Source organism: Rissa tridactyla, chromosome 1, assembly GCF_028500815.1.
Source record: "Rissa tridactyla isolate bRisTri1 chromosome 1, bRisTri1.patW.cur.20221130, whole genome shotgun sequence".
Taxonomy (NCBI): Eukaryota; Metazoa; Chordata; class Aves; order Charadriiformes; family Laridae; genus Rissa; species Rissa tridactyla.
Genome location: NC_071466.1, coordinates 66141999 through 66169499, shown reverse-complemented (window position 1 = coordinate 66169499; position 27501 = coordinate 66141999). Strand labels below are relative to the sequence as shown.

The window sequence follows — 27501 nt, the reverse complement described above, 5'->3', positions numbered from 1 at the left end:
CACCGCCAAAACTAATTATCCAGTTTCCAAAGCATCCTGTCCGGTCACTCAGGTAATATAGAGATGTAGTACAAATGACGGTTTTTAGAAGACTTTTAAAAGGTACCTCATAATCTCTGAATTCAATAACTCTTTACTCTTTCTTACCTGTAGTCTATTGGCTAAAAAAATACAGTATTAAGAATCGTCGGTACTTTTGAAGTGTAACCTAATACTATCATTTCTACTTAAAAATTTTGCATTTTTCATCCAAAACTAGAACAAATAGCCACACGCTTGTACTATTTGAAAAGACTGAATGTCCTTCAATACACTGAACGTGAACACGAAAGTTAACTGGTCACGGTGAGTAAAGTGAAGAATTCGCATATTCTACTGTTCAAAGTAAGATAAGATAAGCTTTGGCCTGTGTGATGGGAATGGCTCCTATAAAAAGCCTTACAATGCTGACAGTTTCTTTCAGAAAGACCTCTGTGTTCCTATTTGTACACAAATTTAAAAACCAGGAGCATCAAGACATGTACGCAGAGTGATTATTGCTAACTTCTGAGTACATATATTCACAGGGAATATTATAAAATGGACTTCATTTTCAGTGACACCATGTGAGCCCCACCACTGTTAAATTCATTTGATGTGTAATAATACAATTACTAGGACCTGGTGCAAATAAGTAAAAAGACAGGGGCTCAGCTACAAAGAACCTATAAAGATAATTTATTGTGGAGGAAAAAGGGATAAAGATGGACAGTAACAAAACCAGAATACTTTAAAATAATAGCATAAACGTCGCTGGCATCATATTGTTGGGTTTCATTGCTATTCTTGTTTTACTGTCATCACTGCAAATAAATATTAATTGTATGATAACAGATGTCCTCTAGACTTTTAGGTAAAAATTTGCCTTTAGGACGTACTTGAGGGAGTGGAGGAAAAAGACTGAAATTATATTTGAATCTTCAAACATTCTTTTATATATTTTAAAATAAAGTTTCTGCAAAAAAGACAATGTGCCAGACTCATGCCTATATTGTTAGAGTGAACATGCATGGTACCATTCTCTGGCACTGAAGCCAACTGAGTGAAATGACCTTTGTACATATGGATACTCTCTTTTATCCTTAAAAGACAGCAGCTCCCTCCGCACTGTCCATCAGGAATGGTCCCAGGCCTGTGCTAAACCCCAACCTGCATTTGGGAATTGCAGTGAGAAAAGGTACGTGGCAAGGACCAAATCCTTGCCAGAAACCACTGTAAGGATTTCACAGTAGAAAAGACTGTGGTTTTGTGGTCATGTAATAGTCACTTGAAATGTTCAATTCAGTAATATAGAGATTGTCCCTACCACTTCTGAGTATGAAAGTAGCCTGCTTTTCCAAATCTCCCATTATTGCATCTTCTCTTCAACCAGCCTGCAATTCTGGATTCACGCTGCAGGATGAACATTGCGGAAGGACAGAAATGGCTTACCTTTGAAACGTGGGATTATAAACTCCTGTTCTGCTACACTTTTTGAATATTTACAGAATTGCCAGAGAGAATATGATCCTTTCTAAGCAATAATTTAACATCCACAACTTTTTCCAAGAAGGCAGGTGAGAATTTGGATGTGCGTAAACAGCTGATATTCCCATGCTGTTTTTCACAAGTGAAATAATACATAGGCCAGACCATGACTGCTTGGTATATCAGTCAAGGGTGAGAACATGCAGAAAGGAGGAATGTGTGTGGAGCGCACGAGGGTGCTAACTGAGCATCTCTCGGACAAGATGGTGCTCTTTCTTTGCTGCAGCATTTGAGAATGTAAGTGAGCCAAAACCCCAAAACTGAACTGGGGGTGGGGGAAGAGAGTTTGCCTTCAGCCAGATGCAGTGACATATATATTTTTGTCTTTTCACATTAATTCAAAATTTCTAACAACAATAATAAAAATGGTGTTGTGGTATAGGCATTAATAACTTATCACCATGCAGAAACAAATTCTAGCATATGAAATATTGAACCCATGACACCTACACTGATAAACTTGAAAAATCAGACTATTTCTCCTTCTGCTTTTTAATTACCTGGAGACAGCAGACAATATTTTGTATTTTATAAATCATGTAAATAACATAAATTGTAAAAATAGAACTATTATTTTGTGAAGTTATAGTTTTAAAATTGAATATGTTTTGCTGATGATCTTTATAGATGTATTTCCACAAAGTTCATGATTCCTTCAACTATAAAATGACAAGCGTACACCCCTTGCTGGCAGACATGATTTTTCTCTGAAGAAAGCCTGACAGACTTATCAACAAAACAACCCTGCAAGCACTACCAGAACATGACAGAAGGTACTGTGCTGTAGGTAAGATAAAAGTTTTTTATGAAACTTAAAAGAATTTACCTTGACAAGAAGTCTGTGAAAGAGAGACGTATTGGATATCCATGCCGTATGATTTTGACCATGTCTAGGACACCAATATACTGCAGCTGAGCAGACACATAAAAATTGTCAAAAGTATCTGGCAACTTGGAGTTATTAGGCTTTATACAATGAACAGAATGTGGCGTGCAGTTCTGCAGCTTCCCAATAATATCTGTGAGCGATTTCTGTGAGAAAAAAAAACCCAAACAGTTATCAATCATTATTGTGCAGCAAAGACAATTGCTCAACACGTATGCTCCTCCTAAGTTTTCAACATCATTTTCTGAAAAGGCTTGACCTGGCCATGCAAGTGGCTTTCTCAAGCATATGATTTTTCTTTCTTCTATTGCAATCTGTAGAGACTAATCCTCCCTTTAAAACATTTTTGTTTGTTTTTTTACCCAGTAAATTCCTGTCCAGAAGATGTTTACTCACCCTGAGCTGTATTGCCACAGTGGTTGGGCCGCCCCGTTCCAGTCTCTGAAGGAATGAGGATGTTCCTTTCTTTTTCAACAGCTGTGGGGGAGAAAAGCACACAAATAGTAACTTTATCTCAGGATGGACAGTAAACCTTCATTTTCATTGTAATGCAGTTTACTTAAAAGGCAAACATTTATACAAATAGTATCTCATAGGCAATGATTTCAATTTCAGAAAGAATTGAGAAAGTGGATAAATACCCTCAAGTATCTGCAGAGCCATGACTGGCAAGAGTTTTGATTTCAAAAGCAGCCATATACCATTGGAATGATAAAATACCTTTTCCAAATAACTGATCTGGAATTTTATTTCAGAAGCAGGACTTGTGCAGTTAGTATCTCATAAGTTTGCCTATAAGTAGCATAATTCTGTAATAGTCTGAAAAGGCTTTTTATGTCTTTGGCAGGTGCTTAAGTGAGTAAATGTAAGCATACATCATTAAAAAAATCTTGAAGGTGAAACAATAATATTAATATTTTAAAACCCTTCTCTTATCTTCCTGCACATGTGATCACATTTAACCTTTTTTCTTTTATTTTTTAACCCATTTTCACCCATTAGAGACATACATTATCAATACCTTCATATTAGAACCAATGTTATCCTATACATCAGAGTTGTAAGCGGGGAACAAATTTATTTTTTACTGTTCTACTTTCTATCTTTGAGACTAAAATGGCAGTAATCATCCTAAAAGTGGTCCCAGAAATTAGGGGGTTATGTTAAACTTTCTACAGGAAGGCTGGCAAAATTATCGCATTCCAGAATTTGGCCAAGCTCTTAGATTCAAACCTCTGTATCAATGACAGCCTTTTCACCTCTGACTTTTCCATTGCCTTTCTCCAGTCCACTTACCCCATAAAACTCTCTTCCTATCAAGTCAGCATGTTCTGGCTTACTGTCTTTTTCCAGTTGCATCAAAAAAGTGTACATTTTCTCAGCTTGGCCCACACAAGCCAAATTCCATCAAAAATATTGCAGTGCAAGCTATTCTCTACTCACTATGCTAAACTTTGGAGCTCTTTTTTATTTCAAATCTCACTTACTAGGATACAATAAGATTTTAAAAGCTAATTTATCCCCAACTTCACAACAAAAAGAAGTAAAAGAGATCTGCTTGCTCCAGGTCTTCTCATAAAAAGAACCACTAGCATGCCAGCGACACTTCTCAGTTACAAGTTTACAAAATGATTCAGTCATATAACTAAAATAAGAGTTTTCTCCACTCGATAAATAATGCACTCAACCCTTTCTACCAACAGATTAAGTCACTAGTTCAAGACCATTTCCAGAGCTAGCGGAACAGCCAGGAACAACGCTTTGGATGATAAAATTCCTGCCTGCTGTCCTGTGTTGCGTACTTCTTCCTACGGGAAAGAAGTGTTTGGTTCAGAATGAGGGAGAGAAAAGAAAGAAAACAAGGCAAAGGCAAAAAATGAATTTAATTTAAACACTACAAACTTGGATATCTTCAGCTATGGGCTAAGGAACAAGACTACATCACTGAAGCCGTACTTCTTTATTACTTTCTAAGTATATTATGTTGGAAAGTTTTATGCTGGAAAATCTTGTACTTTAACCTATGGGGAAAAAAATACACATATGTAACTTTGTAATCTCTGTTATGAACCTAAAACCTCCTCCTAAAAAAAAAATCTCACTTTACCCACAGAATATTTCAAATTTTTAACCAGAAGACATACCAAAAGCTTTGCAATAGATGAGTTCTTCAACTCACAGGCAATGAAGCAAAGTGGTCATAAAGAGAAACAACATAAAGTCAATGGAAAGAAAAGACTTCTGTTTGTGATGTGCATTCATGTGACCAGATGTCTGCTGTATGAACTCTGAAACCCACCGATTCTTCTAAAGGAATCGAGGGGAAGGCAACAGGGCCAAAGCAGGCCAACTACGGAAAGATTACAGAAAAACAAGGAAGCAGGAGCTGATGTGAGCAAAAGAAATTAGTGAGAGTATCAATGAAGATATATTCTATTTTATTTGAAAAAGGGACACAGTCTTCGTAAGTCACAGAGACCTGAGCTGGCATCCCCAAATTCCTGTGACTCCTTATGTGCTCCAAAATTCTGGCCAGCTATTAGATCTGTTCATGTCTATCTTAGGATGATGCACTGTTCTCTTGGACCTTACTTCAAGTAGACTGGTGAAATCAAAGAGGTAGACCATTCTTATCTGTGACAACATGCACGAAATCAAGGAAGGAGTCATTTATGGAAAGGTAAACAGGTAGATACATAGCCATACAAAGAGAAATCTATAATTATATAACCTAGCAAGTCACTAGCACTGCAGATGACAAGCTGAAAGGGGAGAGGAATCACAACAAACTCACATCTGACCTCTGAAAGTGTCTACTTCTCTTCTCTGGATATGGTGGAGTCTAGATGACTACCCTCAGGATAAACTCCAATAAAAATGCAGTGGCTATGATTTTCCAACATACAGTCATTTTAATTCTAAGCTGGTAAGAAAATGACACCTACATTGCATTTCCAATTACAATAACAACAAAACAACAAAACCAACATTATTCCAGCCCATGACGGTGGATTTTCAAGGCTATACTGGAACAGGGAAGAAATTCTTTGGGACAGCACAGTTATAGATGTGGGTTTGATCCACAAAATAATTTAAGCACTTACCTACTTCCAGCTCCTGCGTCAGGTGCCTATTCGAAAATACTGTCTCTTTTTTGCCACTGGAACAGCTTAGATACCTGAAGTTCTGCCTCTGTCCTGCAGGGCAGCACAGCACCTTGCTCAAATTAGGCCAATTTAGTACCTACAAACTAAGTGGTGTTCTGTCTCACCTGCACAGCTCTTCTCAAAGCCTACCTTTGAGAAGCCAAGCCATCCTTGTCTCTGTGGGCAGTTGAAGGATGAAGTTCTTCCCACCTTCCACCTAATACCTAAAAGTTTAGAGCATTTTCACTGAATCTGGAATTTCTGACTTATTTTATCACGCTTCCCAAAGGAATTTGAATATGTCTTCTATCTCTCAAGAGAGTAGCTCCAGGTTAAAAACTATTCTGGACTGGTCAAAAACCTCATAGTTTCAGAGATCCCAGCTGTGTAGTGTTTCCCACTGGCTTGATTAGGCTTCTAACTTAGACGTGCTTTTCATACTTCCTTCCATGTATGGGACTAGGATCTTTTTCACAGCCTTAGGAAGCTTCCTCTAGGAAGCTGTTACTATAGTGGAAAGGCACCTAAAGGCACCTTGTGATGCCTCAGCTGTTTGCTAAATATAGCCTTAAACCAACACTGTTCACTTCAACTTAAGTTTTTCCACTGAGTTTACTGACAAGAACAGTAGACAGGAATTATGCCACTATCAGCAGGGGGGCTATAAGGAAAGTCCCATTGCTATTCTATGGATGTACTTGTATAAAGCTTTCCACAATGACACATGAGAGCAGGCTCCTTAATCCCATGACAGAATCAATTTTATGCAGCTGTAAGCCAAAAATAGAGTCGTTAGATTCAAGAAGCCTGGAGAGGCAGCTGATGTATTGTGAGAACTGCTTGCTTCTTTTCTAGAAGGAGGAGGAATTCCAAAGCTCTGTCAAGAATGGACTCAGCAAATCATGTTATTTCTCCTCAAAGGAGAGATGTTCCACGTGACATGAACAAGTAATTTTCTGATAGCCTCCCAAGTTTCCCCCAGTTGTTTTGGTTTTGGTGTTTGGTTTTTTTTTTAACTTTTTTGGCTGACAGATAGTAAAAGAGACAAGTTCAGAAATGGGAGAGCTTGATTTGATTTCAAATTGACTGGGAAAATTTACATGCAAGTAACCATTTAAAATAACAATGCTTGCCAAAATGTACAGGGTTTACCTTCATACAAACCCACACAAACTGTCTTTTGCAAATGACAAATCTTGTCAGGTTAACACAATAAAGGCTCTGAGGTTTTATTTTTATGCTTCCTGTGTCTTAATTCACTTAACTGTTCATCATAAAGTCACCCAAGGAGATAAAACAAAGAAGTGTTCCTATACAGCCAAAAATCAGTAAGACTGCATCCACTGCTAAGCCCTGGAACCAGAAAATCATGGAATGATTCAGGCTTGAAGGGACATCATCACCTTGCCCAACCTTCTGCTCAGAGTGTCCAAGAAACAGGTTTTTGAATCAGCATTATTAGAATTAGTAAATTATAACCTCTTAGTTCTCACTATTGCTTTAGTGTTGGTATTAAGTACTAAATTATTTTAATAGTTTAATGACTACAGAGAATGAAGCCAAGAACAAAGACCTTTCAGAAATGACAGAGTAACTGAGAAAAATCTTCAAGGAGCAAAGAGCAGAAAGAATCCTAAATTGTTACCTTGCTGAGCTCAATATATTTCTTTGCTTCTCCACTTGCACAGGCTACAGATGGTTTTTTACTCAGCAAAGCCGCTTTACACCCTTTGATTTTAAGTGAATGATATGGAGGAACAAGTGATCCAGTTTGTGTCAGCTTGGACTGGAACAATTGATTGATGACTACATTTTCACTGGCTGGGAAAAAAAAGAAGAAATTAATGCATGACAATAAAATACAAGTTAGAAAATTATATATATATGGTATTTGGAAGTAAAAAGATATACAGTAGGAGTTAGAATTAAATAATTAAACTTAAAACAAGTGGACAAAGCAATAAGCTATTATACAATGTTAGTTATCAAAGAGCACTTAATATCTAAGGATGTTAGCCATCAGTAACACTATTTTAAACATATTCAGGTCCTGTTTTGAACAAAACAGGGTAAACCCCCAAACCTTTCTGTGTTGTCTAAACTTAATTACTTATGTGATAATCACTTCTGAATTTTCTTCCACTACAGACTCCCAATGTATCCATCTATTAAAGTAACATAAGAGATGCATTCTGCACAACATTTATCTAACATGCAGTATTTAGAAATGATCAAGGCACTTGACAGAAATAAATTATAGAAACTCACTGCACCAAAGAAAAAGAATTATATAAAACACAATATAGGAAAAGATGAAAAAAAAAGGCAAGGCAAGGTGAAGGACAGAACTGTAGCAAGCTGGGCTCATATTTCTCTACATCAGGACTACAACTTCCAAACATTTACAGAAAAATGACAATGCCATACATAAGTTTGATGCAGTGGTGATAATTAGTACAAAACAAATACACTTCCAAGATGTGTTCTTAAAAATAAAAATCTGAGTTTCAAAACAGATAGGAAACTTTATACTCATTTCAGTCAAATTATCCTTTATGCATTTATGGTCATGGACTTATTAAGATGAACATGGTAATTACATGCTGCTTGTATTGTCACAGCACCAATAAGCAATAAAATCTGTTGTGTGATATATCCTTAACCATCATTAATTTTGATTAATTTTTTATAACTGGCATTATTAGAAACTGGAATTATGATCACACCCATCATGTGAATAAAACAAACAAAAAACCATAAGGATGAATGGGATAAGCATCATAAATAATGTCATTACGTTTAGCATAGCAGGTAGAAATCCTCAGTTTGCTCTTTATTAGCTGTCTAAAGGTATTTTACTAGATGCTTAAAGGCAATAGATTTGCTTCCCTTTTTCTGTGGAGATTACTATTCCTTACTTAACAGGAATAATAAAATTATGAGGAAGACAGTAAAGCAGATACTTGAAACAATTTCAGCACAATCAGCGGACATAATAAACCTCCATATTTTTAAAATATGGATAAATGTAATAAGTAACATTAGGAAAGGCATTAAAATTATGTCCTTCAAATTAAAAAGATAAAACCTACATCAATAATCTCTCCTGATTTATTTGTCGGACAGGTACGTTCCCCGTTCTTACACATATATGCAAATTACTTTAATGTTGTTAGCATATTTTATAGGTTTTGATTAAATAAATTAAATTCAATGAAAATCAAAGGAAGCATGCGCTTAAAGTATACCTCTACATAATTTATGAAACTGACCCTAAAGGAAATACGTCACTGATAATCAATAGGTTTTAAGCCTAAATCGCTTAAAAAAGAAGGAACGTAGCCCTTAAATGACTTACACACTTGTAAATATTCTGCCTTTAGAATTTTTCCATTAGCTATGTTTGTTATTATTATGACTTCTTAATTACATATACACACACTGTCAGCATATCAACCATTTTACATCCAATCCAATCCTCTATTCTTCCCTTTTAACAGTTGCATAGCCAATTACACAAAACAGCAATGAAAGTGCAAAAGGAGGCTATGGGAGAGAATGGAAGAATGCTCTCTCTTGTAGAACATACTGGAAGTTGCCATACCTTCTTATACTCTTTGGCAGATTATCATGCAAATTCCAAGTAGTGAAAACTGGAATGTCTCTAAAACTATAATCAATACAATTATATTCAAGATCAATTCTTCCATTTCTTTCTTCATCCTTAATGTACACTGTTTGCCTTTAAAATGCATCAATTATTTTACTAGTGAGTTTAGCTAATTCCACGGCAAAATTGCTGAAAAACTACACTATAACAGCATGGCTGATTTGGAAGACAAATGTGACCTCCAAAAGACCCCTATTTCTACGGAAAGAAATATAAGCATATAATATGTTAAGTGAAAGACTCTGCAGTGGTTGGAGAAAAGACAAATAACATCTCAGGATACACTGACATTTCCCTGAGGAAAATGTTTTGCTTTTCTTCACAGAAACGGTAAATGATAGAGGTTTTAAATAATCTAATTATGAATCATTAATTAATAAACTGGGATGCATTATTATTAGGCATAATTATACAATATGCATATGGAAACGTATTTGATTTTGTATTTCAATGGACATTTGTATCTATTCACTGAAAAACATAAGAACGCCCACAAGTTCCTGCTTTTAGAAAGGTACTCAAGCAGTGAAGTGCATCCCACTGCAGTCTCTATGATTTTGGGAGCCTTATTTCCTCTCCCTGTTTTCTGGGGTTTATTTTTGTTTTAATTCATACTCAATGATTTCCTCAAGTCATACTCATCGATCACACTATGCCTTCTTGTTCTTTACAGTACATCACATGATGAAGATGCTTTATGTTCATGAATTCTAAAAGCTTTCTAAATTAGAGCGCATTTCAAACAACGCGTACATACTTCAAAAAGATGAGGGTAACTTTTTTTTTGCTGGAAATAAAATATATGTACATTTCTCTTAAAACTAAAATTAAAATTAAAGTCATAATATCGTGATTATTAACAACAACGCAACGACAAAACCATTTACTTACTTTTCATTACAAATATGAGATTTTGTGAAAGGGAATCTTTATTTTTTTCTATCGCACCAGCAATTTCGTAAGTAACCTATAATAAAATATTGTGACATCATTAGTAATGACCAATGCATCTTTTAAAAATCTTACAGCAGTAAAATGGAACTATGGGGTTTTTCCACTCAACAGTTAAAGGCTGGCACCAAGAAGAGTCTTTTGTTCCTTTCTTAGTGCCAACAATACGAACCAGAAGAACTGGTTGTTGAACACTGTGTGTCTCTGCAAGCATACAGAAATTTCATCAGACTGATTTTAAAACATTTCCACAATGCAAGACTTTGAATCAAAAGTGTAATGTAGAGTAGAACACAGTGACCTAAATATCAATTTCCCTGTAGGTTGGGTGAGTTGCTCCCACATCACAGATCTCCTTGTCAAGGAGAAACTGTCCACACTGACCATGACAAAACACTCATGGAGCAATCTGAGTCCCAGCTCACACTCAAGGAACGTTCCAGACATTTATACGTCATTTGGAGGCAAGTTCAGTCTATAGGTTATGTATAAATCCCATTTACCTTTCTAATAGCTAGGCACATAAGGATTTTGGATCACCTTAGTTGCCTGATGTCATAATTTCAAGAACACGCAATTGGATTGTCACTCCACCTGTCATCTAACTGCAGGTAAACTCTAACACATGCGGTGGGCACTCTGAGAAGTGAGCAAAACACAATGCTCTTGCCAGTGTTCCTTACGGTACATCCAAAATGAGGAAATATGACCAAACCCATCCCAGGAGACACTGTGTTGAAAAGCAGCACTAAGAACAAAAAGCAGTCACTGAGTCCGGGTTGGTTTTTTTTTTACCTTTTATGGGGATGGAAAACAAACAACTAGTTAATTTACAGGCTTTAGATATAAACAGGTCTGCCTTGCACAGTAGTAGAACCCAAAGGGAATTTTTAAGTTAAAAAGGAAGAAAATTATAGATTGTAGTACCTCCAGGGTTAGGCTGACATTTAATGAGAACTTCTTAGAATACAGTTTGGTTTTGTTTACCTTGGTACCATGTTTCTATCTAAAGCCTTTTTAAAGTTTTTTATTGGATCTCTATCCTAAGCGCCTTAGATATTTGCAGAAATTTTATCCTTGTATATTTAATAAAGCTGTAAATATATAATTAAGATTAGTAATACTAATCAGTGCATTAATTTTGTTTTCCATTGAGTCATTTGACAATTAAGTTATGTTATCTTACTCATGAAAGAGATTATGTGACTTGGATGTGTATAATCTGGTATAGTTAGTAATTGTCAAATGATGTAATTAGTGTGGCATCTGACACGGAAAAGGTATAACAATAGAATTACCTTCTTTTCCATGACAGATGCAACATTATATAATTTTCTAATCGCATCTCCTAAGAACATACAACATAGTTAGCAAACTATTAGAATAATTTAAGTATACTATTAAATGCTTTTAGTGTACTTAAAGTAAATGTTCTACCATACTGGCCCATAAAAGATAATTAACAGAACTTATTTGACAAATCTATAATGCCAGTTCCTAATTGAATGTCTCAGGCTTTGACTAAATTAGAAGAAGAGAGTGAGTATTGGTGGGAAGAGTAGGTAAGTATAGCAGTGGGAGATACTATATTATGATTAAGTGCCTAGACTGAAACAGGGAGAAGCTTCAGTACCGGTGCTGGTACAATACATCACCAACTTCTACAACTATACTCGTAAGACATTTCTCATATCACATAAAATACATAAAAAAGTTAAAAAGTTAGCAGGATTCCCCTTTATGAAGAAATTGCTAACTCTCTAACAGTCTTCCCATAGACTTGGTAAATTAATTCACTGCCAAAAGACACGAAAACTGACTCAATGAAATGGTACTCTAGGGTTCCATATTCATTGCCAGTCCCACAAAAGAGAAAAAGGAAGAAGTGCTCTTCTAGCTGCCAACTTTGTTAATTTAATCCTGCCCTCATCAGAGATGCCAACCTACACAGCACTTTGCCTAAAGCACATATATTTCCCTCAGTTTTCTTCCACTGAGTTTCTTAAGTAAACCTGGCCAAAATTCTGTACTGACTGGCACTCAAGCACAATGGATAGTTATTCTGAGGAGAACAAAAACAAACAAATATGATTCAGACAGGAAATGTGCACTTGCTTAGATCATGGTTCTGGTATTATACTCCTTATTCTCACTTCTATTTATTGCAACTGTTTGCTCTATCTTGCTTTACATGATGAACACTTTGGTGTAGACAGCAGGTAAACCTACGTGTCCGTGTTCAGCAAAGGAAATAAGATCTTTAGATATTATCTGAACTAGTTGAAATATTTTATTAAAAAAAGAAAATAGTGTGCAGATCCACACTGCATTTTATTTCATTAGAACAGATTAAAACAAGAAAGGGACTGGATTTGCTTTCCTTCTTGATTTAAATTCAGAAAGAAAGAGAGATTAACCTAAGCACAGTGGTAGTGGGGCAGGCCAAATGTTCATCTAGTCCTGGATATTTAGGAAAAAATATTGAGGAATACATCCACTCTCCCTCCCACCAGTTCTCCTCTCAGCTTCCGGGCTTCTGCCCATTAGGGAGCTCTTGACCTGCAGGCTGTATCTCATCTTTGTGTTTAATATCTCTGGACTGACATTTCCTCCACGAGTCTCCATTATTAATTATTAACATTTTCAGCATCTATAAAACTCTGTGGCAAGGAGTTTCACTAGTTACTAGCTATGTGAAAAAAATACTTAATTTTATTTGTTTTGAACCTGTTTTCTGGTCATTTAAGTGGACATAGCTGGTTTTAATATCACAAGAACTAGAAGATACAAATAAGAGGTAAAAAAAACACCACAGGAAAACAGGAGGCTCACAGAACAAATGTGCACAGAGCTAACTTTGGGAACCGCACATTCCTCTTATCTTCTTACATACTCTTGCCTCTTTGATTCATTAATCATCGTGCCGCCACTCCATTGTACATCTTCTCTCAGAAATGTCTATTCTGAATTGAAGTATCCCCTCTTATAATGGCTGAATTTTGTAAGGGACTTTATCTAAGTTTGTTAGATTTCCCAATATACTTTACCAACAGGGCCACCGTTACACATGATTTTCATCAATTCTTCAAATACTTTTGTTTTGTAAATAGTTCTCATATCTTGTGATAGGTCAAAAGTACTCATGGTTAACGGCAGATCCAGCAGGAGCCTGAAACAAGCTAGGAAATTGCCACCTGGAACGTTAAGGTTGATTTGGCTTAGTTAAAAGGGAAAATTTTACTATTTTAATAACAAAACATAACTCAGAAACTCAGTTTTGCATGTGTTGTTAAATTTAGTTAACAAGAAAATAACCAGTTCATACAGTTAAAGACAAATTTTTGAGAAAATGTCCAAGGATAATTCCAATGCACAGCGGGTCACTTGCAGTTCTTACTTTTCTGCCAGTACTTCAGTGTGAGTGGTATCATTTAAAAGCTTGAATGTGCCATTTTTTTCAGGATCACTGGGCTTCTCAGCCTCCCAAAACAAGTCTTGTTTACCAATGAGTGAAACAATTTTATATAGTCTGTAAAGTCTTATTCTAACACTGTGGTAGAAACAGTAGCATATTGAAACCAGCAAATATTTACAAACAAAACAGAAGGGTGGGGGGAAGTGTTCTATTATATTCTCCTGTAAGTGGAAGTCCAAAATCAAGTCTACCTAAAGAAAGAAAGAGAGAGAGAGGGGGAGAAAAAGCATGACTATCTTGTCTGCGTGAAGAAAAGAGAATCTTTGTCAAGTAACCTTTATAGGCTTTGGTATAGCTTAGACCAGACTGATTTGATTGTTATGTCTGGGGATTCAGCCTGGGGAAAAAATAGAGAAAATGAAAGCATCCTTATTGATTAATCCATCTCCTTTTGTCTTTTGATTTAGAGGTTCAGTTTCAGAGTCTGCCTGGGATATACAAGGCATTTCAGAGAAGACTGCCTTGCTGAAGGTGAGCTGACAGCTGAGAGGTATTTTTGAAATGCACATAGCTGAGAAATGGAACAGACATTGATCTGCACTTAAAGGACATTATGTGCACTGGTTTATAGAGCAAAGAAGCTGGTCTTTTGATCTGATCAGTTTATTACAGTACTATAAGTCAAAACAGTGGCAAGGCAAACAACGGGAAGGGGCTTATCTGATTTGTAAATTCAAGTATATATTTAAACTGCAGAAAGCTTAAATTGTAATGACATATTATTCAGATTACATGAACAATGGGCAAATAGCTCATTATCTCGAACACCAGTATGTTGAATACCACTATTAGGTAAAGCTGTGTCTCTTGGCATTGTGCTAAGACAATATATTTCTGATTTACTTATTGATATGTTAATCTTCCATAAAATTAAAAAAAAGAACTTTGAGTCCTCAAGAAAGTTTCGTGATGGAATGTTATTCTTCAAAAATCATGACTATCAGTGAGGCTGACAGTTCAGAGATGTAATTCATGTGAAGCACTTCGTTACACGAGAGCCTACTATGTAAATATTAATGTTATCAATAAAAGTGCCTAGAAATTCAGTATTACACATTCTTAGTATAGTTTCAGTTGATGGACGGATGCATTGGTCAACTGCACACAGAAAACACTTCGCTTCCTCAAGGCAAGCTTGCAGCATGGTATCGGCGTGCCTCTGCTCTCACAGCGCTGCCAGGCAGACAGCCGAGAATACCCACATTCATGTCGGGCATCAGAAACAAAGCAATGCCCCAGATAAACAGAATTTTTCCAGAAGAGATCAGACTGTCAGTGTTCGGGGAAATGTGTTAAACAACCTTCAGTAAAGCCTTCCACTAGGATTTTTTTTTTTTTTTCCCCAGTCATACAAAGCCTAAATCATTCTTTTCTACCTTCTGCCTGAACAGAACAGATAAGCTTTTTGTCTTATAGCACTCAGATACCAAGACATTAAATCGCTCTTAGAAGAGACTCATAATGTGTAAAGGCATTGTAGGATTCTGCTCAGCTGCAAAATTAAAACTGGGAGATAAAGTAAAATACTTGATATGATCAAGTACTAATGCTCACAGTGGCCTTTGCTGAGCATATGTTCATACAGTTAACAACTGTATCATATCGCTCATGCAGAAAAAGACAGATTCAGTGCTGTGCAGGCATAATAGTAAAAGTCAAGAGAAATGAATAAAAAGTTGTTTTCCTTCTTCCACAGGATCACGTTGTCACATTTGTGTAATACAGCATTCTCTCTCAGCTCCCACTGAAAAATCTCACCCCTGTGTTGATTTCTTCTATGTGCAGAAGCTTACTTGTGCATATTGTTTTCCTCTTTTATTCCACTTTCTTCATTCCAAAACAGTAAAGAAAGTAAGAAAAAATCAAAGGTCTCTCAGAATGATATTGTACATACAGATTTTCTTAAAGCATTGTTTTCACCAGAAATTCAAGTATGGATTCCAAATTCTTTAGGATTTTTACCCTTACACATTACTCTGAGCCTCTTCTTCCCATATGCCTTCTTAGGCTTGCTTTGACCTCATGTTTTCATTTTTTCACTTCTGACCCATTTTCTCTTCTCTTTTCCCTCAGCACTGCCTTTTCTGGAATGGTCTAAGGCTAAGCAGGATTGGAACAACAATAGGTATGTGTAGTCCTAGAAAAAGGTACTGAGCATAAATGTAAGGGAATGGGCAATACCTGGCAATGCACGACTACAATCAATCGAAAAGACTTGCTATTGTAAGAAAATATAATTTTTTCTATGGCTATCCCGACACAAAACATTAAGATGTTAAAGGTCTTTAAGACTGCATGGACACATCTGTATCAGCTGTAATTCTCTCATAATATAGAGCAAGAGATATCAGTTTTGTTCACAAAAGGCTGTCTGTCAATCTCAACTAAATACATAGAAGAGGTGTCTTCAGTGAGATGCTGCATTTTCCAGTATAACTGCACTTAGGAGTTGCTAAAATAGCTACTGTAAGTGCCTGAGTAAAGATATGAACCCGATTCTATCTGGACTTCAAGCTACATACATAACCTCCTGATGAAAAGGAGCTCAAATTACAAAGGTCCATACGAGATTCACACCAGGGCAAACATAGCTTTTTTTTTTAGCTTTTTTTGCTCTAGGTGACTTGGAGGAGCAGCTGTTTCACATTGGCTGTGAACTACACTGCAGTTAACAACTTTTGTTACCTAGAGAGATCAGGATGTCTGCCTTCACCCCTTGTTTAACACAGAGCCTGCATTCAATGCGACTTCCTCCACAAACACCAGCCTAGACAAGTCACCCACATATAAAGGATTAAGCCTGGAAGTGAAAAATTTCACGTTCAATTACCTGCCACATTTTACTGGTAATTCTTTCTCTACCCTGTGGGTCCGATTCCTCTTTCAGTTATACTCAGGGAAATAATGGGAAGTGCTACTAAGTTAAAGGAGTTACAATCAGTGAAAAATTGTGGTAAGTGAGAATAAAATCAAGTCTTGTTATGATTTTGGGGATCTCTGAAGGTAATGACCCAGAGAAAGATTGCTTTATACTTCCCTTACTTTAGACTTGTTTAATTGGTATCAGACTATAAAAATGGCTTTCAAAACCTGCCAAACTCTACTGTTACTTTATAAATGAAATTCTTATTTTTGAGTGCCAATAAAAGCTGATATATTTAAAAGCCTGATCCTGTAACAATTTTCTTAAAGCATAAATCACAAATGACATTTATAAAAAGCTACTAAATGCGCTAAGTAATAGCACAATCTAAAGAACAGCATCAGCAGTTTTAAAATCACAGTTTTTATTTTTCAACTTATCAACTTATGAAGACATGCTAGTCTGAAAATAGACTCAATTTGTATAATTATTTAGTAGAGTAATGCTATCATCAGATTTTATGTAAATAAACATCATAAATCACTGGAAATTTCAATCTATGATAGCTAGATAACAATTCCATCGGATATCAAAAATGCAAGTGTCTTTAAGGATTTTGTTCAATCACTATTGAAGTAAGGAGAGTTAAACACTTGCACGGGAACTTCTCTGTTTGGCAGCGACAAGCATTTTACTGCCATACAGATGCAAAGAACAACCTGACTGTCTGGAATATTTCCTTGGCCAATGTAAATCAAAGGATCTCCATTGACTTCAAAAGAATGTGTGAATTTACATTACGTGGAGAGCTGTCTATTTGTTCATACCTTTAGATTAAATGTCATTACTATTATTAGGAAAAGGTCAAATCAAGTGTCTATGTTACAAAAAAGAAAAAAAATTTAAACAACCATGCAAGGATAAAATACACGTTAATGAAAAGTGTGCTCCTTACCACTCACGGTTTAACTTTCAGAACTGGGCACCTGGAACTTGGATCTTAACAAATGTTCCTACTGAGTGCTTCTTCAGAGAGTAAGACAAACATTTTTTTAATTTTAAAGACATTTTCTGGTTAAAGAAATTGTTCTGGTTGCGATTTTAATGCAGCTGCCTTGTTGCTGCTTTCATGTCATTTTTTTTGGTGTGTGGAACCTTTTAAAGCCATTGTGATAAATTTGTATAATCACAGCAGAACTCCATGAAAAAAAATATTTACCTAACAAATATAGAACAGATTTATAAACAGATGTAGACATCTGGAGTCCATGGTCAATTCTTACTCTATCACTTTAAGTCCTAATAAGTTTCATAAAATCTTCCTTGGGCTGTTATCTAACCACTGCCTGCCCTCATTCCTACTGAAAAGTCCCAATAGTGAAAGTATTCAAACCACTTAACTTTGGCAAATAATTTGAGTCTAAGTAGAAGGCCTTATGATGAAAGAAGAGCCTCCAGGGAGTTATTCAGAGTATTTAGGTTAGGAATTTAAGCACTGCCCAAATAGTCTTAATCCTTTCCATAATGACCACATTTCTATCATTGGGCAGGAACAAATTTGCCTGCGTCAGAACACTACTCAACACTTCCATTGACTTCTTTTCCAAATGAGGAGCCACAAAATAGCCCTTTCCCCATTTATATTGCTGTAAAGGACCCTAATCTGGTTAAAGAAGCCTAAGCATGCACATTCCAACCTTTCATCTGCTCTGGAGAGCTCAGGGCATATAATGTCGCCTTGAGATATGACAGAGACAGCAAGTCTTTTTTTGGTGACTTGGAGACAAGTCTTGAACATGCCTCATAGGAGTACCCACTACCAATAGTCAGCTGACTGGGTGTAAATCTGTTCCACCTAAAATATTCATCATCGCAGAAACTGTGTCATCCAGTACCTTTAGCAGCATGGATAAGAGTTATTTTTCTGGTCTTCTTACCCTAGCAAGCACGTAGAACTCCCTTCTGAATCTAAACTGATTTTCTAGCAGAGAGATAAACTCCCTGCATTTGCTACTCAGAAAATCACGTCAGGGAAGGTTGTTCTAATTACCTCTCACAATAAGCAGCGGCAAAGCTATAACATTTGTTTCAGAATTATAACGTGCATTCTAATCAAAAGACTTTGTCATAGCTGGCCAATTTCTTGCTCATCGAACTCTATTCATCTGACATGTTCATCTGAACTCATCTCTTCTGTCTGTTGCTTAGGTAATTGTGAGGGTCCAGGTGTCAGTTGTCTGGTTATCCTGAAGCACCTGCAGTTTGCACGTGTCTTCCATGGAGGACTTTGAAATTATTAGGCACATATCACATGCTGCCACTAAATCCTGAAAAAGCCAGATTCTTCCTGACAGCAGGCTTTACTGAGATCTCAAGTTAAAAGTGACCTACTATGTAAAGTCATCAACTAATGATGGAATCACGGAATTTTCAGAGTTGGAAGGGACCTCTAGAGATCATCTAGTCCAACTCCCCTGCTAAAGCAGGATTGCCTAGAGCACATTACTCAGGACTGCATCCAGGCGGGTCTTGAAAATCTCCAGAGAAGGGGACTCCACAACCTCCCTGGGCAGCCTGTTCCAGTGCTCTGTCACCCTCACCGTAAAGAAGTTTTTCCTCATGTTTGATCGGAACGTCCTATGTTCCAGCTTGTGCCCATTACCCCTCGTCCTGTTGCTGGGAACAACAGAGGAGAGTCTGGCTCCATCCTCCTTAAACCCACCCTTTAGATACTTGTAAACATTAATAAGGTCTCCCCTCAGCCTTCTCTTCCCCAGGCTAAAGAGTCCCAGCTCTTTCAGCCTTTCCTCATAAGGGAGGTGCTCCAGTCCCTCAATCATCTTTGTTGCCCTACGCTGGACTCTCTCCAGTAGTTCCCTGTCTCTTTTGAACTCGAGAGCCCAGAACTGGACACAGTATTCCAGTTGTGGCCTCACCAGTGCAGAGTAGAGGGGGAGAATGACCTCCCTTGACCTGCTGGCCACACTCTTCCCTATGCAGCCCAGAATTCCACTGGCCTTCTTGGTGACAAGGGTACATTGCTTGCTCATGGATAGTTTACTGTCTACCAAGACCCCCAGATCCTTTTCTTCAGAGCTGCTTTCCAGCAGGTCCACCCCTAACCTATATGGCTGCCTGACATTCTTCCTCCCCAGGTGCAGGACCCTACCCTTGTCCTTGTTGAACCTCGTTAGGTTCTTCTCTGCCCAGCTCTCCAGCCTGTCTAGGTCGCGCTGGATGCCAGCACAGCCCTCTGGGGTGTCAGCCACCCCACCCAGTTTGGTATCATCAGCAAACTTGCTGACCAGACACTCTGTTCCCTCCTCCAGGTCATTGATGAATACGTTAAACAATACTGGTCCAAGTATTGATCCCTGGGGGACACCACTGGTTACAGGCCTCCAACTTGACCCTGCTCCATTAATCACAACCCTCTGAGTCCTGTCACACAGCCAGCTCTCAAACCCCCTCACGTCTAGTCCACAGTTCCTCAGTTTCCTAAGGAGGATGTTATGAGAGACAGTGTCAAAAGCCTTGCTGAAGTCAAGGTAGATGACATCTGCTGCTCTGCCCTCATCCAGCCAACCAGTTATAACATCATAGAAGGCTATGAGGTTGGTCAAGCATGATTTACCCTTGGTAAATCCATGTTGACCACTTCCAATAACTTTCTGCTCCTGAACGTGCTTGGATATGATATCCAGAATGAGTCGCTCCATTACCTTCCCAGGGACAGAGGTGAGACTAACTGGTCTGTAGTCCCCTGAGTCCTCCTTCTTGCCCTTTTTGAAGACTGGAGTAATATTGGCCTTCCTCCAGTCCTCAGGCACCTCTCCTGTTCTCCATGACCTTTCAAAGATGATGGAGAGTGGCTAAGCAATAACATCTGCCAGCTCTCTCAGCACTCGCGGATGCATCTCGTCAGGGCCCATGGACTTATGGATGTCCAGTTTGGCCAAGTGGTCTCTAACCTGATCTTCCTCTACTGGGGAAAACTCTTCCTCTCTCCAGACCTTCCCCCTTGCCTCCAGGGCCTGGGATTCATGAGGGACAGCTTAGGAGTGAAGACTGAAGCAAAGAAGGCATTCAGTAGCTCTGCCTTCTCTGTGTCTTCCACCCGTAGGGAGCCCATTTAATTCGTTAGTGGGCCTACATTTTCCCTAGTCTTCCTTTTTCTATTGATATACTGAAAGAACCTCTTCTTGTTATCTTTAACCTTGGTGGCCAAGATGAGTTCTGCTTGAGCTTTGGCCCTTCTAATTTTCGCCCTGCATAGCTTCACTACATCTTGGTATTTTTCGTAAGTACCCAACGCCCTTTTCCAAAGATCATAAACTTTCCTTTTTTTCCTGAGGTCCAGACAAAGCTCTCTATTTAGCCAGGCTGGTCTACTTCCCTGTCTGCTCAGTTTTTTGGGCCTTGGGGATGGCCCTCTCCTGAGCTTTTAAGAGTTCCTCCTTGAAGTAAGACCAGCCTTCCTGGGCACCTTTGCCCTTCAGGACTGTCCACAGGCCAAAGTTTGCCCTTCGGAAATCTAAGGTGTCTGTTCTGCTGGCTCCCCACCTCGCTTCACCAAGAATCGAAAATTCTGTCATTTCATGATCACTCTGCCCAAGATGACCTCCAATCTTTACATCCCCTACAAGAACTTCTCTGTTAACAAGCAGCAGGTCCAGTAGGGCACTTTCCCTAGTTGGCTCCCTCACCAGCTGTGTTAGGAAGTTGTCTTCCACACATTCCAGGAACCTCCGGAACTGTTCCCTCTCTGCTGTGTTGTATTTCCAGCAGATATCTGGGAAGTTGAAGTCCCCCACAAGAACAAGGGTGAGCGATCACGAGACCTCTGCCAGCTGCTTATAGAATACTTCATCGGCCTCTACATCCTGGTTGGGGGTCTATAACAAACTCCCACCACGATGTCTGGCTTATTGGCCTTCCCCTTGATTCTTATCCATAAACACTCAACAATGTTGTCACGCACATTTTTAAGTTCTTGGCATTCAAAACTGCCCCTAACATAGAGGGCCACCCCAGCACCTCTCTTTCCTTGCCTATCCCTTCTGAAGAGTTGGTAGCCATCAATCACCGCACTCCAGTTGTGTGTGTCTTCCCACCACGTTTCTGTGATGGCAACTATATCATAGTTTCCCTGCTGTACAATGGCCTCCAACTCTTCCTGTTTGTTGCCCATGCCACATGCATTCGTGTAGATGCACTTCAGCTGGGCTAACTGCCTTGCCACCTTATTGGGGGGACAAGCCCTTATTCCCACCTGTCCGCGCTCAGACATTTCTGCAGTTGCAAACCCATCGATACTGCTCGTGTCTTTGCTAGCACGAGTCATCATCTCCCACCTCCACTGCGACAACAGGCTGCAAGACCTTGCTAGCACTTTTACCCACCAGCACTGGCATGCTGCTCCCAGGCACCACTTTAGTCATTCTGGTTACATCTCTGTCCCCCTTCAAACCTCGTTTAAAGCCCTTTCAATGAGTCCTGCTAACTCCTGTCCCAGAATCCTTCTTCCCTTTGGGTTAGGCTTTCCCCACTTGTTGCCAGCATGCCTGGTGTCCTGTATATCAATCCATGATCAAAGCAACTGAAGTTCTGCCTGTTGCACTGGTCTCTGAGCCAGGAGTTAATCTGCTGACTCTTCCTGTTTATCCCCTCATCAGTAATAATACCTACAGTTATATTGTAGGTGTTATATATATATACAGTTATATTGTATATTGTAGGTGTAATAACACCTACAGTTATATTTATAAACAGTTATATTTATAAACAACGCAGTGCATATGATCACAATGTGGTGGTTCCAAGGCACAGTAGCTAAACAGCTTCTAAATATGCTACGCATAAAGCTTTTATGGGACTCCCTCAGTGGACGGATAGCTCATGGGATCATCTGCATAAGACTTAGAAAGTGTAAAAGGACACAGAACAAGATGTTCAGATGTAAAGACTGATTCCTGCAGCCTTCAGTCTATGCTCTCACCTGATTTCAGTGGAAATTTTGGAAAAGTGATAAGAGCCCCCATTGCGTTGTGCCCATATAAACTACATTCACTAGCCCATTTCAAATACTGTACTTTGAATAGAGAGAAGTTACAGCATGTCAGATTAATCACAGAGGGGACAATCTGTCTGATTATCTAAAAAAAAAATATCATCCCTTTAAACATATACCTATTTTGCTTGCTCTGGGCTGCGGGTGGTTGTGGAGACAATATGAAAATGAGGTAGTATTGGAAAGAAAAGGGTAAGAGGCCTATTTAACAGAATTGATTACGCTTTTCCCGTGAACACTGTAGGAGGGGAAATGCAAAACATTCATCCTGTTTTACAGCCATATTTAGAGACACTTAGCATGTTCTGGGATTCTGAAGAAAAAAAAGGAAAAAAATATATATTTTGATTATGATTACTAACAAAAATAGTGTGGGGTTTTTTTACCAGATGCATGCTGGTATCCAAGGTATCTACATATATGGCAGAGGATCCACAGGGAACTTGTACTGTTCTGGAACAACATCTGAAAGCAACCTGACAGCCAACTAGAATGGCATTAAACATTTATGCTGAGGTATTTGAATCACCTCCTTCTACATGAAGTGCTTACAATGAGGATAAAATTTAGGAGACAGAATTAGGCAGCCTGAATATTGCCCAATATGATACAAACTACAGCTTTTATACACTAGATACTGCGTTGAGATTCTAAGCTGTTCCCTGAAAATTCATCACTGGAAAGTGAATTGTTATTTATAGCCAGGAGTCGGAGAAGCCATGCAGAATTTTGTTTTGTTTACTCTTTTTCATTAACTGTATGTAAGCAATCATTCAAACTTACCCTCCCAGCATAATGCATAACAGTGAAGGTGGAGCCCTGATCCTTTGGGGCAAGGTTACCATTTCCATCTTTTGTGGAGGAATATACTGTATTTGTGTCTAATGTATCCAAGTAAGACTGAATGCGTTTAGAAAGACTCTGTTCCACTGACCAAATAGATTGGCTTTCTTCATCCAGCATAGACAAAAACCCTGATGGTTTCTGAAATGAGAAATAGATTTTTCTTGTTTTATACAGGAGTAATAGAATTTCAGTTGTTCCTTGTAGAATAACACAGCTTGTAATTTAGTAAACAGAAACACGTATCACCCCAAAGAAAAGGAAAAAATGGTTAAAGTAAAGTATTCTGGTAAGTCTCCAAGAACTACGCACATCATATAATTATGCAAGGAATGTAGGGAATAATATTTCAGTTGCCAAAAATGGTAACTATCGATGATCTTTTAGGAAACTGATTGGGCTACTTCCTTAGAAGTTATACTCCAGAAACTAGCTCCAGGCACAAAAGAAACTGTCTGGCTTACAACAGAGACTCGTCAGTCCTACAGCTGCATTAAGGAAACGGCATGATACACAGATTCTATGCAGGAATCAATACAGACAAGGAGCTCCTGTTACATTTTCTTCAACCCTGGACTGTTAGAAAGTTCTGTTACCCCTTGAGCTACAAGGGCAGTTATGACAGCCCTCTCTATGGTCTCTTTGGACCCATAACCTTCTCTACAGATTCATAAATCAGAAAATGCAGGCAAAGGTTTGTATTAGTCTAACATGCAGAGACTGTGTATAAATATACATGGTGTAAAATGCATCTGAAAACTACCTGAAAGAAAAAATCTAAGGCTGCAGTATGGTTACCAGGAGAATACACCGTTTCCATGGTAACTCCCTCTTGTACACATTCTGCTTGCTCTTGTAGGAAAAGCACTTCATTGATGTACTGGTGTATCTTCTCATTGGTCATGTTGACACACAGCTATTGTAAAACCAAGAAAAAAAATGAGTATTAGAAATTTACTGCATAATTCATCGGTGTAGGTTTTACTGCACGTCTAATATTGAATTTGATGAAATGTCAATCCACAACATGCTATCTCTCGCTAGACCAGAGATTAGTAAGACCCTAGGGAAATTTACATTTTAACAGCTATTAGTATTAAATTGGGAATGAACCGTTTTCTGCCTGCACAGGTCATTGTGAATTCCACATAAGAATTACCAAATACCAGCACTGTCAAATATAGTGCAGATTTACACTAATTCCATTGATTGAAGTGGGGTAACTGTACGTACAAATCGGTACACTTAACATTCTTCTGCAGTTTATATTCAGGAAGATTACACGGATGCAATGTGCTTTTAGAAAAAAATAACTACATATTTTGTTAAGATACTGAGTCTGTAGTTAGTTCAACAGTAACAAAGACATTCAAACTCTGCTTCCACAGATAACATCACTGAAGTCTAAAGCAGTCTCTGAAGAACTCATTGTGTTTTGCCCAAATATATGTTGTAAAACACCTAAGGACATTTTACTAGATGCTCCTCTCCACTTTATTGGTATTCTAAGGGAAGATTGGCAAGAAAACAGTCTTCAATAGAAAAGTTCAAAGTTTGGAGAGATAAATAATATAAAAGCCTCTCAAATATTTTCTTTGATTGCCTTATAAAAGGTGTAGCGCCACTTTTGCAAAATAAATAGTTTAATAGGAATCTGATTTTCAATTAAAAACAGGTGGGAGTTGTATCAGCTTATTTTATGACCTTTCGTCTTTTATTCAAAGCTCACAGTCTGCAAAAAAGTAAATATTTAATAACTTTGTGGAATAAATGTTTTAACTGTTTTTTTTATATAAAAGTGGAAATTTTAGTGGAAAATTCTAAAATCTCCTCCAATGCTGTACTAACTATCACTAAGAAATTAAGAAAACAGAAACTCCTAAAAGGGTGGAAGAACCCTTTACATGAGGAATGATGCAAGGAATGCTTGCATGCAGTCTCTTCTCAGACTAAAGTAGTCACATATTTGTTTTGGCCATAAACTATATCTTCCATGAATAAAGTGTGTAAAAGCAATTCCACAGGCAAGTCATATTAAAAAATATGAAATATTTAGATCAAAAATACATGGCTTAACATTCAGAGGAGGGAAAAGAACCCAAGTAATGTGTAATATTTGCCTGAATTTTCCATTAACACCTCATGCCAGTGTAGTCACCTTGCACTTGCTATACAATGAAACAGACTAGTGTGAATAACAGCAAGAAGGAATGAAACAAAACCCCATTTCATAACCAAACGTCTGTTATTAATTGTCTTTACCAATGCATGATAGTGCAGACAAAAGACAGCCTCGAGTAAAACCACTATTTTTTAAAAGTGGAATTTCTAAAGATTCAGATTATTATCTCATTTTATTAACAATGAAAGTATACAATTGACTTACACTATCTACTTATTTTACGGAAAAAGACAGCTTTTTTAACTTTGTGACAGGTAAAATATGCTTTACTGATTACTTTTTGAATTCTAATTAAAAAATCTTTTCAGAAGCTTCTTAACATTATTTTAGAAGGCAGACATAACACTACAAGCTTACACTTCACAGGATATGTAAAGCCTTAAAATGATGCATGCTGTGTAAATCTTTATTTGCAAATGAGTTATTTAGAGGACTATGTCATTTAACTTGACGCAGGTATATTTTACCATAAGAAACGCTGACAAAATCACTATAAACTCAAGCTTACTTTTTATCATGTGCCAATCTCCTAAAATACATAAAAACAATAAACGTACTTGGGGACCTGACTGTGTGGCAAAATTATTAAACTACACAATTCGAGCTGAAGGGAAAGACTGTCTTAGTCATATCTTAAAAAGATCTGATGAATAGCATTGGTTTTAACTGAGAAAAGTAAAAGGCATATTATTTTATTAAAACATTCATACATAATACGATAGGCTGTTAAAGAAAAAAAAATATAAATATTTATAAATACTACTGATCAGTATATTATGGCATACACTGGTGTGCTTTTTAGTAATATAAGCAATGCTGTCATTCAGACCGGCAGATTTGCCACGATGAAGATAAGGTTCTGGAAACGAGAGCAGAAAGCAACTTCAAGCGTTTATAGAAATGGCAAGCTGCTCCAAAGCTGCTCTCTCCAGCAGTGGCTGTGAGCAACAGCTCTGCCGAATGAGAACCAGGACACCCGCCAGGGACCGCAGAAAAGCAAGGCATTCGGATCATATCTTTCTCCATTGCAATGTTTTATACAGCCTGCTGGGAAAAGGCAATAAAACGAATGTTGCGAATTAAAAGCTTGACGCAGGTTGACATAATAATTAAAACAGCTGAAATGTAGAAATCAGACGAAAATGAACTAAGTAGCTTTGCTATCCCAACTGCTTTTGCTCCGTGTCATAAGAAGTATTATATAAAACAATGACATATTTTCTGTTCAAAAATACAAAAAGTTCAGAAAACTACGTTTTTTAAACATGTATTGAATTGCACCCATGAAATTTAGATGGAAATATAATAGTAATGAAAGAAAACACAATAAATTTTTTACCTAAAATAAATGTTGTGGGAATGCCTTTAAGCATTGTGTATTTACTTTACCTTGCAGCATTACTCAACATTACCTAAGCTCTTTTTTGTCATTAAACATTGTTAAATGTTCTTTACATGCATCTTATTGGCTCCACTGCATGCCTCTCTTGTAAGAAAACCTGCTTTCTATTTGTCTTTCTTCCTAATCCTAACTCACTGTCATGTCTCAGTGGAAACAAATACACCATCTATTTGTCCAAGTCTTCATTAAAAAGTATTTCTAGAATATTATTAGGAGAAAAAAAAATAATCTTGTTCAAGTATTTAAGCAAACAGCTTGCACTATCATCCAAATTGTAGATTTGGTAAAAGCAGTAAGTATTCATCACATCAGACAGCGTTAGATTGACCTCTCTTCATTTACTGCATTTGACCAGTTAGTACTATTAAGTATACTCCAAATTCAAATGTAGGTAGAAGACCAAAATTGTACTGTATTCTGAAGACAGAAAAGCGCCTATGACTAATG

General features: G+C 37.6%; 1 protein-coding gene across 2 annotated transcripts in view; it reads right to left on the bottom strand.

The window, feature by feature from the left end:
* The window catches only part of MYO16 (myosin XVI), a 327046-nt gene that overhangs the window by 88534 nt on the left and 211011 nt on the right, over positions 1-27501 (bottom strand). Inside the window, exons 22-27 of one of the 2 annotated variants that reach the window (XM_054193468.1) lie at positions 24234-24386; positions 23411-23611; positions 10160-10235; positions 7244-7419; positions 2849-2929; positions 2393-2598 (exon numbers count right to left, since the gene is read on the bottom strand). In XM_054193468.1, the coding sequence (XP_054049443.1) occupies positions 2393-2598; positions 2849-2929; positions 7244-7419; positions 10160-10235; positions 23411-23611; positions 24234-24386 (893 nt within the window). The remainder of the gene's footprint in view (positions 1-2392; positions 2599-2848; positions 2930-7243; positions 7420-10159; positions 10236-23410; positions 23612-24233; positions 24387-27501) is intronic. The other variant, XM_054193479.1, reaches the window with a different exon arrangement.